We start from the raw sequence: 15,362 nt of genomic DNA on the forward strand, positions 1-15,362 counted from the left end.
GTCTGCTGTTCATAACAAAGACATTTCTTTATTGGTAAAAATATGTGAACATTTTTTTTTTAAACCTCAAATTTATAAGTTTTTGTTCTCAGTTGATTGTGCTATTTATTTGGCTTTGCTGCATGTCATCTATTATCAAAGCAGCAGAGGAAACAACAACAGAATCTGACGGAACAACTGAGCCCCCATCAAAGGGTAAATCTTTTTTCCTATTCGGTGGCTTTTTCCAAAAAATTCGGCAACGCTGGTCAGGCCAACCAGATCCGAGTGCGCCAATATATGCGGGACCTGTTTATCCTTTTCTTGGTAGTCAAAACTGTCCTGCTTATGGTGGCTGCAATCCCGCGTGGAGCTATCGTCCAGTTCCTTATGAAGTACATAATATATACTATACAAATGCTCAAGTTCCGCCACTAGTATCACCGTACCCTTCGACACCGGTTCAACCACAGCAGCAACAGCAACAAAATCAACAAAGTAATTTAGTCATCCTACATACTGCGGCAGGCTCTCAAATTAGCGCCTATCCACAACCGAAGCCATATCCTGCATATCCGCAGTTTGTGCCTCAACAGTCGCATGTTCCATCAACAATACCAACGGGTGGTCAGCCACATCATTCTGCATATGTTCCAAATAATTATGGCGATTATCCACCTGTGATTTATGGTACCCAACCTCCTCCATCTTATGGTCCAATAACACCAAATTATTTGCCTAATAATGGCGGCGTTGCTTATCATAGGCCTGATACAGCAATCTCTGTGGCTACCTCGGGCGGTTCAGCGCCATGTAACCCACGCCTATATGCCTGCAATATTGGATAGTTGGATCTAATGATTACTGTTGTTCATTTTTATCCATGTGTTTCGGTAAAAATCTATAATTAATAGGGTATTGGTTTTATTAAACAGAAAAACTGGAGAGTAAGAAAAAATTATACTTAAAAAAGACATTATTTCGAAATATTTATGGTGTTTATACTTTGATATGGAGAGCGACCTAAGTGTTATTCATTTTTCAGTGTCGCACCATTTGAAGCCGTTGCCGTTACCTACTCCCAGTAGGTTTTGAAAACTATGGTGTACGAATCTATTATATAAGGCTGTACTAAAATCTATCAATGTTGAAAGGAACTTAACTCATGGATCGAGAAAATCAGCTCGTATGCAGGAGGACAGGAAGGGACAGGACAAGAGGAGTATAATAACTGATTTTTATCCAATTGATGTGTCCTTAGATGCCGAAGGTATTATTGTGCATATTCTTTGACTAGAGGAGAGGGGTATGTGAAATAAGTTTGTTCCTTAATATGTGATGGTGTTTGAAAACGGAGAGAAAAATGAATTAAAGAGAGAGAATCCTCAAACAATGACATAATTAATCGCAGTTAGTGCCTGATTCAATGGTGCACAGTTCGGAATATATTTAAGTAGCCAAACCAAAATCTTTTGAAGAATAATTTCTTCTTCAGCTCTTCTAGAAAATTATTCTTTCAAATAATTGCTTTCAATATTAAAATATTTTTATAATTCATCAGCAGCCCACAGCCATCATATTGCTTCAGTATACCACACCTGTAAACAAATTTGGTCATAAAGTCAAATATTTTCATTTCACATGTACATATGTCCGTATGCATACATCATACATATCATCCATTAACTTCTGTCAACAATAGCAGTAAGAATACTTCAAACTTCTTCACGAGTTTTATCTTAAAGTAGAAATACTTGCCACTCAATTTCGAATTGAAACAAAGTACTACACCTTTGGACTCATCAATGGTCAACGGCCACCGCTCAACTCAGCCATATGTGGGCTATCAGCAGCAGCAGGAGTTGGATGACCACACTTACAGATGAGTAAATTCACAGCTGGCCGAAATAACCTTTTCCTGCCACCAATCTCACAACGCCCGAGTTCCCAGAGCGTCAGCTAGCATAGTCCTAAATAAACATTTCCGCACAGACAAGACGTAAGAAAACAATTCATTTTTAATTGGAAAAAAGCACCAGCAAAGTGCAAAACTTTTCAGCTAACATGGTCGGCAGAGCGTTGGCGAGTTTTCCTGCTGTGATGATACATCAACGTTATCAGTGAGAGGCTGTGCTCAATACCAAACCACTGCTGCATGAATAGCTCAATCATTTGGTCAGCTCTTTTTTTTAACGAATCACTCTAAACTATCATAACGGTAATGGCATATCTGGGCTCGTCTTCGCCTTTATCTGCGCCTGCAATCTGCAGCAGCAAACTTGCAACATGAAGTGGAAGTAAGAACTCAAACAGCATACTTACGAGTATGGGTGTACTGAACACGTATGTATGTGTGTACATACATGTGTAGAAATGAGGCAAGTGTGAGCAATTGTTGCATGAGGTTGCATGTTTTGATTTCATCATAACCGAAAATGAAATACGTATGTACATAAGTGTTGGCTAGTAAGGAGGGGTGATGCAAAAGGAGACACAAAATGATGAAGACTACAACAACTATGCATACAATAAATAACAAAAACAACAACACGTACATACTTACATAAATAACAGCTGTAGCAATAGAAATAACAAATAGACTCGAAATCTAACAGTAACATTAACAAATAAAGCAAAGATGGCTAAAATGCCCTGAAGGATAATGGCAGGACATACAACTGACCATGGCTGCACATACAAACACATATAACTATAAACATATGTATGTATGTATAAAAGCGTTGAATAATATCGTTCGCCTGTGGGTGGGTGATGGTCTTGTCCATTGACTAATATTGCGCCTGGAGAGTTATTATTTTTTTGGCGTTCTTGCAAATATGATGATAACAATAATAGACTTGTGGGCAAGAAAAATAAGCATAGTGTGTTTGCGAGAAAATGATAAATAAGAATGGACAGTTAAATAAACAATATGAAAATATGGAAAATTTAATTGGTTCTATTTCAATTAGAAGGAAGAGTGGAAAGTCACCAGACACCCACAGTCCAGCGATATTTCCGGCTATGGGAGCTGTACACATATGAGAACGCCGCAAAACCTGAGTCTAAAATGTATTCTTGAAGTCAGAAGTTGTAACTCATAAATTATATTTTTATTTTAATAAATGCTAGAGAATGTCAGCCAGGAATGAATTAATGACAATGATCTCATTGGCTTGCGTTAATCCACCGCGAACCAGACAGCATCAGCGCAAGACAATTTGTTTGTTGTGATCATTTTACGTATTGTTCTCAAAGAAAATGTCTCAAACCACTAAAAATTTATAAGAATTTAAAAAAGCGGAAATTAAAAATTCTACACAATTTTTTGTGACACATTTTATGAAATCTTGTCCGTTTAACAGAGATAATTTGAATGAAATACTGCGAAAATAGCCTCCGTGTTCGGTCATTGGAAGGTATTCATACCCGGTTATAGGAATTGGTTTTGAATGAAAATATTAATAATGTGTTCGTGACATTTGACCAGTTATGAAAGTTATGAGGACTGTTCATTATGAAGAATTTCACTGTATATACATATAAAAATTAATCTAAGTATAAAATGGATTAAAAAATTATAAAACCTGTGCATCTATGCACTAACAGATGATACGATATGAAATTCTTTAAAACATTTTCCGAATTCGTGTTTTGAACCGACAACTAAGCCGATTTAGGGCACTTGCAAACAGCTGGAATACAGAATGTTTTGATTCATAAAATGACATGGTGCTCCGTTTTGTTGAAATCAGTAAATTTCAAACATATGCGGCAGACGTTGTGAGTCAATATAAATTAATATCGACTTTCATCGGCTGTTTCGTTTGGTTCCAAAAAAATATGACCCAAGCAATCACCTTTTAGGAACCCAAGAGCCGTTATCGGTAGAATGGGTGATTCCTTATCCTCTTGTAATCTACTATTAAATAGCCGGGCTTCGCGGAAGCTTGATCAGCGCTGGGACATAATCGTTACATGCGCTGCCGCAAACGCCCTTTGGCCCAAGATCGATGGCAAAAGATCAAGTAATCTCTTTGCCCTCAGTAAGGTTAGCCTCTCACTAGTAGTAGGGCTTTTAGCGGGCCATTGCTCTATTGGCGTCCACGCAGTAAGGCTGGGAATTCAACCGGACGCTGCCTACCGAAGCTGTATGAAAGAAGATAGGGTGAAAATAATTCAACACTTCCTTCTTGACTGTCCCTCGTTTGGGCGGTCTCGACTTAAGCAGAGATTTTTTTAAGAATTTAGAAAAAAACCCGGTCTCTTAAACGAAACTTCAGAAATATAATAGAAAGAAGAAGAAGACCAGTGACCAGAAGTCGTGTGCCTAAGGGCAAAAAAATGTATGAAGCGTATGTTCAAACGGGAGAAATAAAAGTTAGTACTCCGAATGTACGAAGAACCTTTCAGGATATGTCCGGCAGTTCTGACCCTTAAATGTGTCATAAAAGGGTATACTATACTAAAATACTTAAACATTCGAATTTAAAGATTAAAATGGAATTATAGGCCAATAAAACTAAAATAAATATTTTTAGTTGGTTGTCCAAAGTGCGTCGTCGTTGAGTGAATCAATATGAATGCCTACTACTTATTTCAAAATGACAACCTTTTCTAACCGCCGAGTATATGTACATACATACATACTATATACTTACATAAATACATATGTATATATAGTATATTCCAATTAAATAGATGTCTTAAAGTGTGACAACAAATTGTGCAATACTCAATGAGTCGAGGACGCACATTAAGAGTTTATCTACAACTGCAAGTACTTTACCTTTAACTGACTTCTTTCATGTGCTACCTTGAACATATCATTCATCAACAAGCCCTGCTTGAATGGCACAACTCACCGTCAATTCCAATTCACTTATTTACATTTGTACCTGCATGTACATATGTATGTATTCGCAAACATTTGCACACCTCAAGCGTTTTATTTACTTTTAAGTGGCAGATAAAGATAACGAAATGGTGATATTGCAAATATCGAAGTTCACGCCTAGTTTTCAATAAAATTACCGCTATTCGCTTAAATTTATTTATTTATGCCACCATTCATAGATTGCTTTTGTACGATTTACAACATACGTTGTGTTGTTGTTGTTTTTATTGATGGTGTACGTGTGCTGAATGATTGACTACAAACTTGTTTAGCAGCTGATTTGTGTGCGATACGCATATTTTGGCGAAGTTGCTAGGTAGGAAAGCGGGTAATGTGGGTGTCTAGTTTTATTTAAAATATCATTAATTTATTTTTTTTAACTTATTTATAAATTTTTAAATGTTTAATTGGTAATCAGCTGCGTAAGACCAACAAAAATGCATTTAGACGATGTACCGTTATATGGGGATGTAGCTCAGATGGTAGAGCGCTCGCTTAGCATGTGAGAGGTACGGGGATCGATGCCCCGCATCTCCAAATCTCATTTTTCAACTTTATTATTTTTTACTTTTTTTTTATTTTAAATATAATTTTCTTTTGTTTCAGATTTTTTGAACCAATTTAGATAATTCAAATGCCATTCCACTATTAATTTCATTACATTAATAAATACAACAAAGAACTTAAGAGATATATATTTCATGTCAATTTTAAAGGAGAGTTGAGAGTTGGCTAAGAAGATCCCTCAGTAGTTTGTACAGATTGTGGTTACATTAGATTTATTAGATGTTAAAGCTAAACCACTTATGAGTACTCCTTCCGCGCTAACACTGGTAATTTATTTAAACTTAACACTTAGAGCACCAACAATAATGCGCACGTAGCGGCAATATTTCATTATTAAAATTCCAGCTTTTAAACTTTTTTCCACGAAATTTTCGCTTTATTTATGTATATAACACTTGCAGTACACACACAAGCGTACTTAGAAAATTCACAGGATTTTTTACACCCACTTCCGCTCTCTCCTTTACTTTGTATACGAGCACACGTTGAGTTTTCGCCGCCTGCGTAGCCTCTTAATTTTATTTGGCACATTACACTCCGCAACTGACACGAATTATCGCGCTTAAAACCCGAGAGTGGTGTCAAGAAGTCAAGGAGAATGAATAAGCAACATTTTACGCCAACGACTTGGCAGGGGCAAGCGGCGAACGGCAGCCAAAAAACTCCTCTCTGAGTTGTGTTATTGGTGAGGATTTTCACACCTCTGAGTAGCGCGCACTTTTTGCATGAATTATGTGTACCCTGCCATGGTGAAAACAAAGGTGACAAAAATCACGTGAGTCGTTGGCGGGAAAAAAATAAAATAAAAACAAAAACAAGCAAGACAACGTGTCTGCTGCGTTCCACTACTCTCCGCTTAAGGGCGAGTGGGTGAGGAAGTGGCGTTTTTAAACCCTCGTTTACCAAGTGGCATGTTGTGTCGCATAAGTGGGGGCTGCTCTCTTGCGTGCGGAGGCTAAGTGGCCCGGCATCTACGTGCCAATAAATTTTCGCACGTTTTTATATATTGTAATTTCAGAAACGTACGAAAAATGTCATGATGATAATAATGAGGTAGGTGCGTTCTAGTTTGTAGTAGGGCCACATCCTTCATCAGGAGTCTTGGCAACAACAAAAAAACCAACGCAATAACTGTGGGTTTCGGCAACGCGCGGCAGTCAATACAACAATCAAACGTTGGTGAGGAATGTGAAAGCTTGAAAAATTGTTTCAAGATTAGGTATATTCAACATAAATTTCGAGATTGTTTTCTTTGTGCACGTGTTTTGCATACAGGCTGCAAGTATTTCTAACCGCTCATGTATTGGCATATATATACATTTACTTGGTTACAGAAATACTAAGAAAACAGTTGGCACAAACTTTTTCCATACTTTACACCCCAAATCGAAGCCAAATGGCGTTGCCAGAATCCGACTTTAATTTATTGTATCCGCAGCGCGTTTACTTTTCGTACTTAATTAAAAAAATATGCAAAATCAACAGAAAATAAAACTGAAATCAAATCAAATATCAAACAAAAGCCGTAGCCAAAACACATTTACCACAAGCCGTAGTTACACACCAGTTCCTCCAAGTTCGAGCAGTGTAGCCTCGGCAGTCGCCGCTACTAATCCTCTGCGCCGTTACCATAAAAACAATAAAAACCACAAAGCATTAAAAAGCACCAACTTGACCGAAAACTTTTATCGAAATAAGCAAAAATTCAAATATACTTATTTACTTACACATAAACAAATGGAAAATTGGACAAACTGCGCGTCCAATGAGTGGATATACACACACTTGCACTTTTATGTTGCGCAAATAAATGGAGAAAGTGGGTGGTAACGGTTTGTTGTTTTGCTGAGGTCTTACAACTATCTCGGTCTACATTGGTCGCGTGTGAGATAACTAAACTGAGTATTTGTAGAAGTGACCCTGTAGGACACGCCATTGACTTTTAAATGTCAAATGAAGTTAATTTTTGAAGTTGGTCTATACACCGCCAATAAGCTAACGTTATTGGTATTACAGTAATGGTAATTTTGACCCAGTCTAGTGGTAGGAATTAGAATTTGTTGTCGCTATTATCAAATGGGAAATTTAGAAAACGAGTCTTTTCTAACGGATCGAATCACAGGAAAGTAAGGTAAGTGAGGAAAGGTCAAGATAGGTAGACGTTTATTCTGTTACAATATTCGGAATCGATTTATGCCAGAGCTACTCTGGTAAGATGTAAAGGTGAAATGATCTTAGCGCTTTTTCATTGAATGTGTCGCATAACAAGATTACGGTTTAAGCACTTCGGCTCTCACTCTACTTTAGATTTACGAGTCGAATGTAGAGTACGTCCGTAAGTTTCGACTCTTTTGGAACATCGTTCAAAGGAAGAGAGTTCATGAAGGTGATGATGATTGCATATTTGCGAACGACATCAAGTGCCTATTTATAGGACACGCTGCCCGAAATGTTTTTCATAAGGAAAAGTATTTCTTATAGAGCTTTGTGCTTCGTTATGTTCATGATAGGCTGCTAGGAAGTGTCTATGAAGTGTCTATGAAGTTGATCAGGTCCTATTTGTTTCAAGGAGACATATCGTCGCAGCACTCAATGCTTTGTGAGCATCAGGAGAGCAATCCGTAGCGATATCTATGTTTTCCTACTAGGTTATGTACCCCAGTAAACGTATGTAGCTATGCTCTTGTCTGGTTTTTGGTCTTGCAACCACATAAATTATGTTAATACTCTTGGTATTCAACACGCCCACTAACTGTACGTGGCGATTTGATGACTGGACAAAAGGACATGTGTGATAGTGTACAAGTGTCTAGCACTTCCCACTTCATATGACGATACACACATATATATGTTATATAAGTAAATAAATCCATACAAACATATATTGTATTAGTTTCCAAAGTAAGCAGAAAATGAAGTAGAGGGAAAATTATTTCGAGGTTATCCAGCGGAAAATAGGTAATTGGTAGTTTTGAAAAAGTTTGAATAATTTAAGCATATTAGAAACTGTAGAATCGCTGTAATGCATCGCTGTGATCCATTTTTACCAAAAAAACTTGATATAAGACACCGCAAAACTCCAACAGAATAGAGTGGGATTTAAGATAGCTGAAGTTCTTTTCCTTTCCCAAGTTATCTCAATTCGTAAAGGAATAGATCGTAATAAAATTAAACTCATTCAAGTTCGTTTATGGTGACTGCAAGGGCGGTTCTGCCATATTTTATCAACTTTTAGGCTTTTATATATATTACTGCGGAAATAGTACTTATAAAGGATGAATTTTTTTGTCCATCAGAACCTTTACTATTCACGTTCACACTTCTTTCCAGAACTCAATAGTCACAGCTCATATCAGAAATTAGTATTTATTTCAAGCTATTTCTATAACAATGTCATAGCATGCGAGAGCTCAATATTATGAAAAGTAAAATTGCCAATTTGAAATAATAATAAAATTTTTCCCACACCGCATATATGCCACCCAAGTAGCCTCGACTAAAGTTTTTGCTCCAAGTTCCCAACTCCAAATCAGATAAGCTAACTATCTTCGTCTATAGTCACTATTAAATAGTACAGCTTCCAAATGAACACAATAGCAGGACTACCCACTCTTTTGCTTTGAGCTGGCAACGCGACAGGACATTGGATATTAAATCCATAAAATTGTTTTGCCTATAAAGTTGTTAACTGTCAGATACATTTTGAGGTGGGGTGCGACGATTCATTGCGACCACTATACCGTTATTTATGTGGGTGTCTATTGGTCAGCATAAACTGCTGTTGTCGTCGTCAGCGACTCTTTTATTGTCCGGCTGATTGTTGTCTGTCCGCAAATGTCGTTTTACCATTCTGTTGACAGTCAGTGTTGTTGTTATTATTATTATTGGAGTAATTTGTAATATTGCTCTTTGTATGCTGTATAATTTAATGAAGCTATTGTGCTGATTATGCTTATCCTGTTACAGTTGAACACTCCCTGCGATAGGTTTTCTGTATTTTTTTTTACCAGGATACACATGTGAGCATAAACTTTCACGTATTCGGCTTCTTTCTGCAAATGTTTGTATTATGATGCTGAGGATTTGTAGGACTATATGCATGTGTGGAATACTGAAGCTTGCTGTTAACAAACTGATTCGACCATATCACAGTGGCTTTAGACCTGGAAAAGCTACTACCGAACAGATTTTCACCATGCGCTCATTTTTGTAAAAGACCCGTGAAAGGAAGATCGACACAAATCATCTCTTCGTCGATTTTAAAGCTGTCGTCGGCAGAACGAAAAGAAACTGCTTTTATACCGCTGTGTCTGAACTTGGCATCCCCGCAAAGCTTATAAGTTGACGGTGAGCAGCACGAAGAGCTCCGTCAGGATCGGGTAGGCTCGGAGAGGTCCTCGATACCAAACAAGGTTTCAGACAAGGAGACTGCTCATCGTGTGACTTCTTTATTGCTGGAGAATATAATACGATCTACAGAGCGAAATAGAGAATGTACAATTTTCTATAAAAAGTACAGCTGCTGGCGTACGCCGATGATATTGACATCATTAGCCTCAACAACCACGCCGTTAGATCTATTTTCTCCAGACTGGATAAGGAAGCGAAGCGAATGGGTCGCGGTATAAGGCGACATTGACTTAGTTCAGCAAATTAAGAGACAGCGACAGCGCTGGCTGGATCATGTTGTCCGGATGGAAGAGAATAGTGCAACTTTGAGGGTTTTCGATTCAGTATCGCCCGGTGGAAGCAAAAGTGGAGGAAGATCACCCCTCCGTTGGAGAGATCGGGGGAAGAAGGACCTGACTGCACTTCGTATCCCGAATTGTCGCCAAACAACGAAAAGAAGAAACGATTGGCGCACTGTTATAAACTTGACTATAACCGCGCAAGCGGTGTATATGCCAGAAGAAGTATAGTAACAAAATGACGTATTGCTACTTAATACAAATATTTTGACTCCTACTAATAAGAAAATTCAATATTTGTCATTTCATCTGGCTGCGCCAACCATACATGCGATTCATTTGTAAATTTGCATCACAAATCCGTTAGTCAAACATGTATCTTTTTAATTCACCCTAAATTGTCTCCAACTGCTCGCATGGGGTAAATGCAAAATGCATGCAACATATTGTCGAACAATGCCACAGACACGAAAAAATTCTTTTTTTTGGCTATCTGCCCATAGAACCATCGGCATCACGAAAAATACAACCCTTCCATTCATATTTCATATCGTCATGCCACACAAATTGCAGTCAGGACAACAGGTGGCCAACAGGACTACTGTCAACAATTGCACTCATACTCAATACCGTTACGATTCCGTTGACAGCCTATCAATGCCGTAAAATGCGAACAATGAAGTGAAATGCATACAGAGTACAGTGTCAGGGGAAAGCGTCGAAAAAATCGGACAAGTACAAAACATGAAAAAGAAAAATTATTTGCTTTATTGTTTGTTGCCAATGTTTTTATTGTTGCAAATGAACTTTTTTGTGGAATTGTCATTTAATTTTTTTTATATTGCGTCTAACTAAGTTAGTGCATGACAGCGGGTGTATTCATCAAGGAGTTTGTTGCAATTTTGACATTGTGTTTCGATATTCCCACTACAAGCATGATTTCATAACTGATATACACATGTGTAGACGTCAATAGAGCTGTATACCCGTCAACAAAACTCCTAAATTTTCTATTTTTTCAGTTCCATTTGGTTTTTTTGGTGAAATCGACTGATGTTATGGATAACGTCAACTATAACAACCGAATGTGGTGTAATCTCTGGGTTAGATAAAGAGTTGCCGCAAAATGGTTTGGTTGTTAATGAATCCTAAAGAATGCTGATGTTGCGGAAAATTTCTTTATATGGAAACTAGGATTACAGCTACCTTACAAACTAACTATATTTAGAAAAAATGATATTAAGCAATATTTGGGGTCGAACTTGTCTTAAAATTCCAAAAATCTTTTGAAAGTACGATTACATTCCGCTGATGATTTATGTGAATATATTCTTACAGCAGTTCTCATTATATTCTGAAAGTTATCACTAGTCCTCATTGTCAACTACGAGGTTCTAAATCAGACGGCGCTTTATATAATTTTTTTATATCTGAGTCTGAAATATCCACTTCGAAGAAAGCATCCTAAGACGAAGGAGAACATTAGAACCTATAATTGCTATAAATAACTAAAGACCATCCTGCAATAATATTTGGCTTGGGTTTTGTCAGGGGGATTGAAAACGTTTTTAGACATATTTGATGTCTTGCGAATGCCATTAAAAGCTAAGAACAACACATGAGAAGGCCTTTTAAAAAAAACAAATATATGTATACAAATTAATGATTTATCTAATTTGGTTATGAAACTTCAATTAATAAATTAAGGTCAGGTACATGATTCTTTTTAAGGTAGTAGTCTGGTAACTTGGGTTCAAAAAAACCGAAAATTTTTTTTTGCTTAATTTGAAAGTACAATGTCTTCAGAATATACTGTGAAAATTTCAGACAGAAATTCGAAATATTTCGGGAGTTATAACTAGTTTCCTAGAGCGCTTCGGAGTCTTCTCTCTAGGAGTTGTTGAACTTTAAACGCGTTTTTCACAAAACATTGTTTTTCTAATCGGCCCAGGTCCTGACTTTTTTCCTACTGAGCCGATTGCTTTCAAATTTTAACAGGCTGTTCTACACACTTCTCGTCGGAACTAACGATAATTTTTTCACCCCCAAATTTTTTTATTTTACAACCCTTTTTTTTGCAAAATAAAAAGACTATTTTTTTTTCAAAGTCCGCCATTTTATTATTTACCCTTGAAATTTAACTACATAGTTTCGACCAGAATGACATGTCTATAGATTAGAATAAACAAGAATATTTGATTTCAAATCACAGCAAGAGCCAAAGTCACCCGGGCCACCCACGTGCATTTTTTTTGAGGTCCCAACTTCGAGTGACAATAATAATAGTAATAAAGTATTAAATTTTTTCAAATACATTTTTTTTATAATTTCAATATGTAAATAAAAACACTCTAAATATTCAAGATAATTCATTTTTATTTTCCTATAAAAAACCACTCTCCAAAGAAGTCATAAAAAAAGGCATAAGTTACCAGACTACTACCTTAAGCGATAATAATAAAGCTACATATATGCCAACTAAAATTCCTTCTCAAAAACGAAATGCCAACTAAAATTCCTTCTCAAAAACGAAATGCCAAAAAATTTACCCTATTAACTTTCAAGATCTAGGAAGGCCCCGGCGAGATTCGAACTCACGATCTCCTGTTTACTAGACAGGCGCTTTAACCAACTAAGCCACGGCGCCATGATAAATCACACCCCAGAAGAGTGAAGCAGCAGCACAAGGAATGTCAAGAATACTTTGTAGAAACAGATCAACAAAGAGAGACATTAAGAAAAATAAAAATAAAGCCAGCCTACAAAAATGTTCTAATAAATAGATATGGTTCTTATTACATTTCCATTATTTACCTTTTCCGTTTTGCTTTACTTTAATTTTTGATTGCCATATTTACTGCTTAGAAGCAAGCAATCAAAAGAGAAAAGAAAAAAAAGAGAAAGAAAGCAGCAGATATAATACCAAACTATTAAAAGCGTCAAAGCAAGCAAGTCCAACAATAATTTGCAATAAAAATTGAGCCAATTAACGTGTGTTTCGAATAAATTATATAAATAAATAAATAAAGCTATGGTTAGTTATATTGATGTTAGAGGTATGAGATCAGTAAGCCTCCTACTTCATCAAGAGATCCACGTACAAAAGACGAAAACTTTTCGTCACCAAAATTGTAAAACTACGGCTGGTGTTTTCATGACTGGCAGTACATGCGGTGCGCCTGGGAAGGTTGGCATATTTGCCGAATTGAAAAAGTAGGTACTCAAAATGATATATAGCATAAAATCCTCGTTATACTTTTTGTTTACAATACGAACTTGCCACTTTAGGGAACGCGCCAATTGGTCAGTGACGTTGTCGAGAGTTATCAGATTTGCCACTATTCTAACTCTTGAGTTTAGTTTTGAGTTGTTCAATGATGGCACACACTTAGTGAGCTTGGAATCACAAACTTCGTTCGCAAAACCCGACGATCGCGGGAAATTAATTCGTGAAAGTTGTGGTGTTAGTTATAAGCATGCGCGTGGTTATAACGCCGATTTGGCCTTCTCTAGAATAGGAGCATTCAATGCTTACACCCTTGATGCGCAAGCCAAAGCCAGTATCTGGAGCTCATCTGATAACAACAACACTTTGGATTTAACTGGTAATATGACGTACCATGTAGATGGTCCGCTTGCAGGAAAAAAAAGTTTCTCTGGCGGCTTAAAATTTACGCATCACTTTTAGATTAAAAAGTTTAAGGTTATTATGTGATTTTATGTTTAGAAAATTTGTTGTATATTTTAAATTTTTTATAAAATGTACAAACATATTTATGACTTAGTTTTGTTAATACATTTTTAACCATATATTTTTATATTAATTTAAATTCCATTTAAGTAAATATTAAAAATATATTTTAACAATTTCATAAAATTTTCTATTCATTTGGACTTCTCTTCAGTGGCATAGAAGAAAACGTATAATTTCTAAGCTACTTGCCAGCATAAAGCTAATATGCGTGTGTATGTAAATTATTTATACTATATAGCGTAATCTCCTTGAGGACTATCAATTGAGAAAAAATTACCATAACAAAGCAATTTACACACCAATAAACGTTTAGACTTGTCATGGATAAGAGCGAAGCGCATAAAAATAAGCGACCAAAGTTCAGTGTTTCCGCCAAAGATAACCGTCAAAGAAAATTGTCCGACACGACAAGTTGATTATGACCATAATTACATGACATAAAGCTGCGATTATCTGCCACCAAAGAAAAGTATAAAGGCAAGAAATTTGCATAAGTACAACGAGCGGCAATAAGCAGTTCACAACAAGTAAAGAAAGCAATGCTTAAAGCCGCCAAGAGGGGAGTGATTTTATGCTACTTTTGTTAAGCAAACAAGGCGTTTTTGTGGCAGCGCTTTTAAGCCTAAATTTCAATAAGGAAAACTTGTTTAGATTTCGGGCTGTATTCAGACTCCACATATTCTCCTTTTAAGTGTATAGATTAGCAATGAGTGACTGCCACCTACCTTTTAGGTCCATAACGAATAACTGATTTGTAGACTGTAAATATCTGGAACTTTTGTATACATTCTTGAGCTTTAAATACCACCGCTGGCTTTCATTGTTATTCCGAGAGAAATTACAAATAAAAGCACAGCGAAATCCGAAAAGGTGTGTTGGCTTATTGCTGAGATTACGCCAGCTGACATGACAAACACGAAATTTGGTGCGATTAAGCTGTTATTGAACGAGAAAGTGAACGAGCGTAAAAGTCAATAACAACCACTACTTTTATGGCTTAACGTGTTTATTTTGCACACCTTAAAGTGATGAGCAATTTTTCATGGCTGAACAGCGACAATATAATCAAACTCATCTGCCAACCGCCAAGTAATAAATTATGTGCCTTTTTATATTATATTCAGCAGCAGAATAATATTACAATTACGTTGTCGTGTCGGGCAGCCAGCTGAAGCAGCAGCAATGACGTTGAAATCCTTCGCATAAAATTAATAACGCCGATGAATTTTCATGATGTGCATTATTATTGCCACATTATACACCTTATGAGGCACATAGTGCTCGAAAAGGGCATAACCAAAAATAGCTGAGGTGTTCTATAAGACACATATTTCATAACGGTATATGCCAGCGCATGACTAACTTGCTTTCACTGCAAGAACCACAGCAAAATTCCATTTTTTCTTCTATCACTTTTTTATTATAACTTACATTGTCAATGTTTTTGTTGTTGTTTTAGTCTTTTTTTGCATGTGCT

General features: G+C 36.6%; 3 protein-coding genes and 2 non-coding genes across 5 annotated transcripts in view; 4 read left to right on the forward strand and 1 right to left on the reverse strand.

The window, feature by feature from the left end:
• LOC105230290 (uncharacterized) overlaps nt 1-15,362 on the forward strand; it is a 237,065-nt gene that overhangs the window by 169,572 nt on the left and 52,131 nt on the right. The window lies entirely within an intron of this gene.
• On the forward strand, nt 123-827 carry LOC105230327 (trithorax group protein osa). Its single transcript, XM_011211027.3, has one exon. The coding sequence runs from the start codon at nt 123-125 to the stop codon at nt 825-827; it is 705 nt and encodes a 234-aa protein (XP_011209329.2).
• On the forward strand, nt 5,341-5,413 carry Trnaa-agc (transfer RNA alanine (anticodon AGC)). The gene has a single exon. It is a non-coding gene; the product is annotated as a tRNA-Ala (tRNA).
• Nucleotides 12,705-12,778, reverse strand: Trnat-agu (transfer RNA threonine (anticodon AGU)). Its single transcript has one exon. It is a non-coding gene; the product is annotated as a tRNA-Thr (tRNA).
• LOC105230285 (attacin-A) lies at nt 13,027-14,008 on the forward strand. The gene is made up of 2 exons (XM_011210976.3): nt 13,027-13,344; nt 13,420-14,008. The coding sequence occupies exons 1-2, from the start codon at nt 13,163-13,165 to the stop codon at nt 13,817-13,819; spliced, it is 582 nt and encodes a 193-aa protein (XP_011209278.2). The 5' UTR covers nt 13,027-13,162; the 3' UTR covers nt 13,820-14,008.

Source organism: Bactrocera dorsalis, chromosome 2 (assembly GCF_023373825.1).
Source record: "Bactrocera dorsalis isolate Fly_Bdor chromosome 2, ASM2337382v1, whole genome shotgun sequence".
In the NCBI taxonomy this organism is placed as follows: domain Eukaryota; kingdom Metazoa; phylum Arthropoda; class Insecta; order Diptera; family Tephritidae; genus Bactrocera; species Bactrocera dorsalis.

Coding starts and splice junctions, on each gene's coding strand:
- LOC105230285 (XM_011210976.3), top strand. CDS start 13,163: ATGGTTAGTTATATTGATGTTAGAGGTATGAGATCAGTAAGCCTCCTA. Junction 13,345..13,419: donor ATATTTGCCGAATTGAAAAA/GTAGGTACTCAA, acceptor TTGCCACTTTAG/GGAACGCGCCAATTGGTCAG.
- LOC105230327 (XM_011211027.3), top strand. CDS start 123: ATGTCATCTATTATCAAAGCAGCAGAGGAAACAACAACAGAATCTGAC.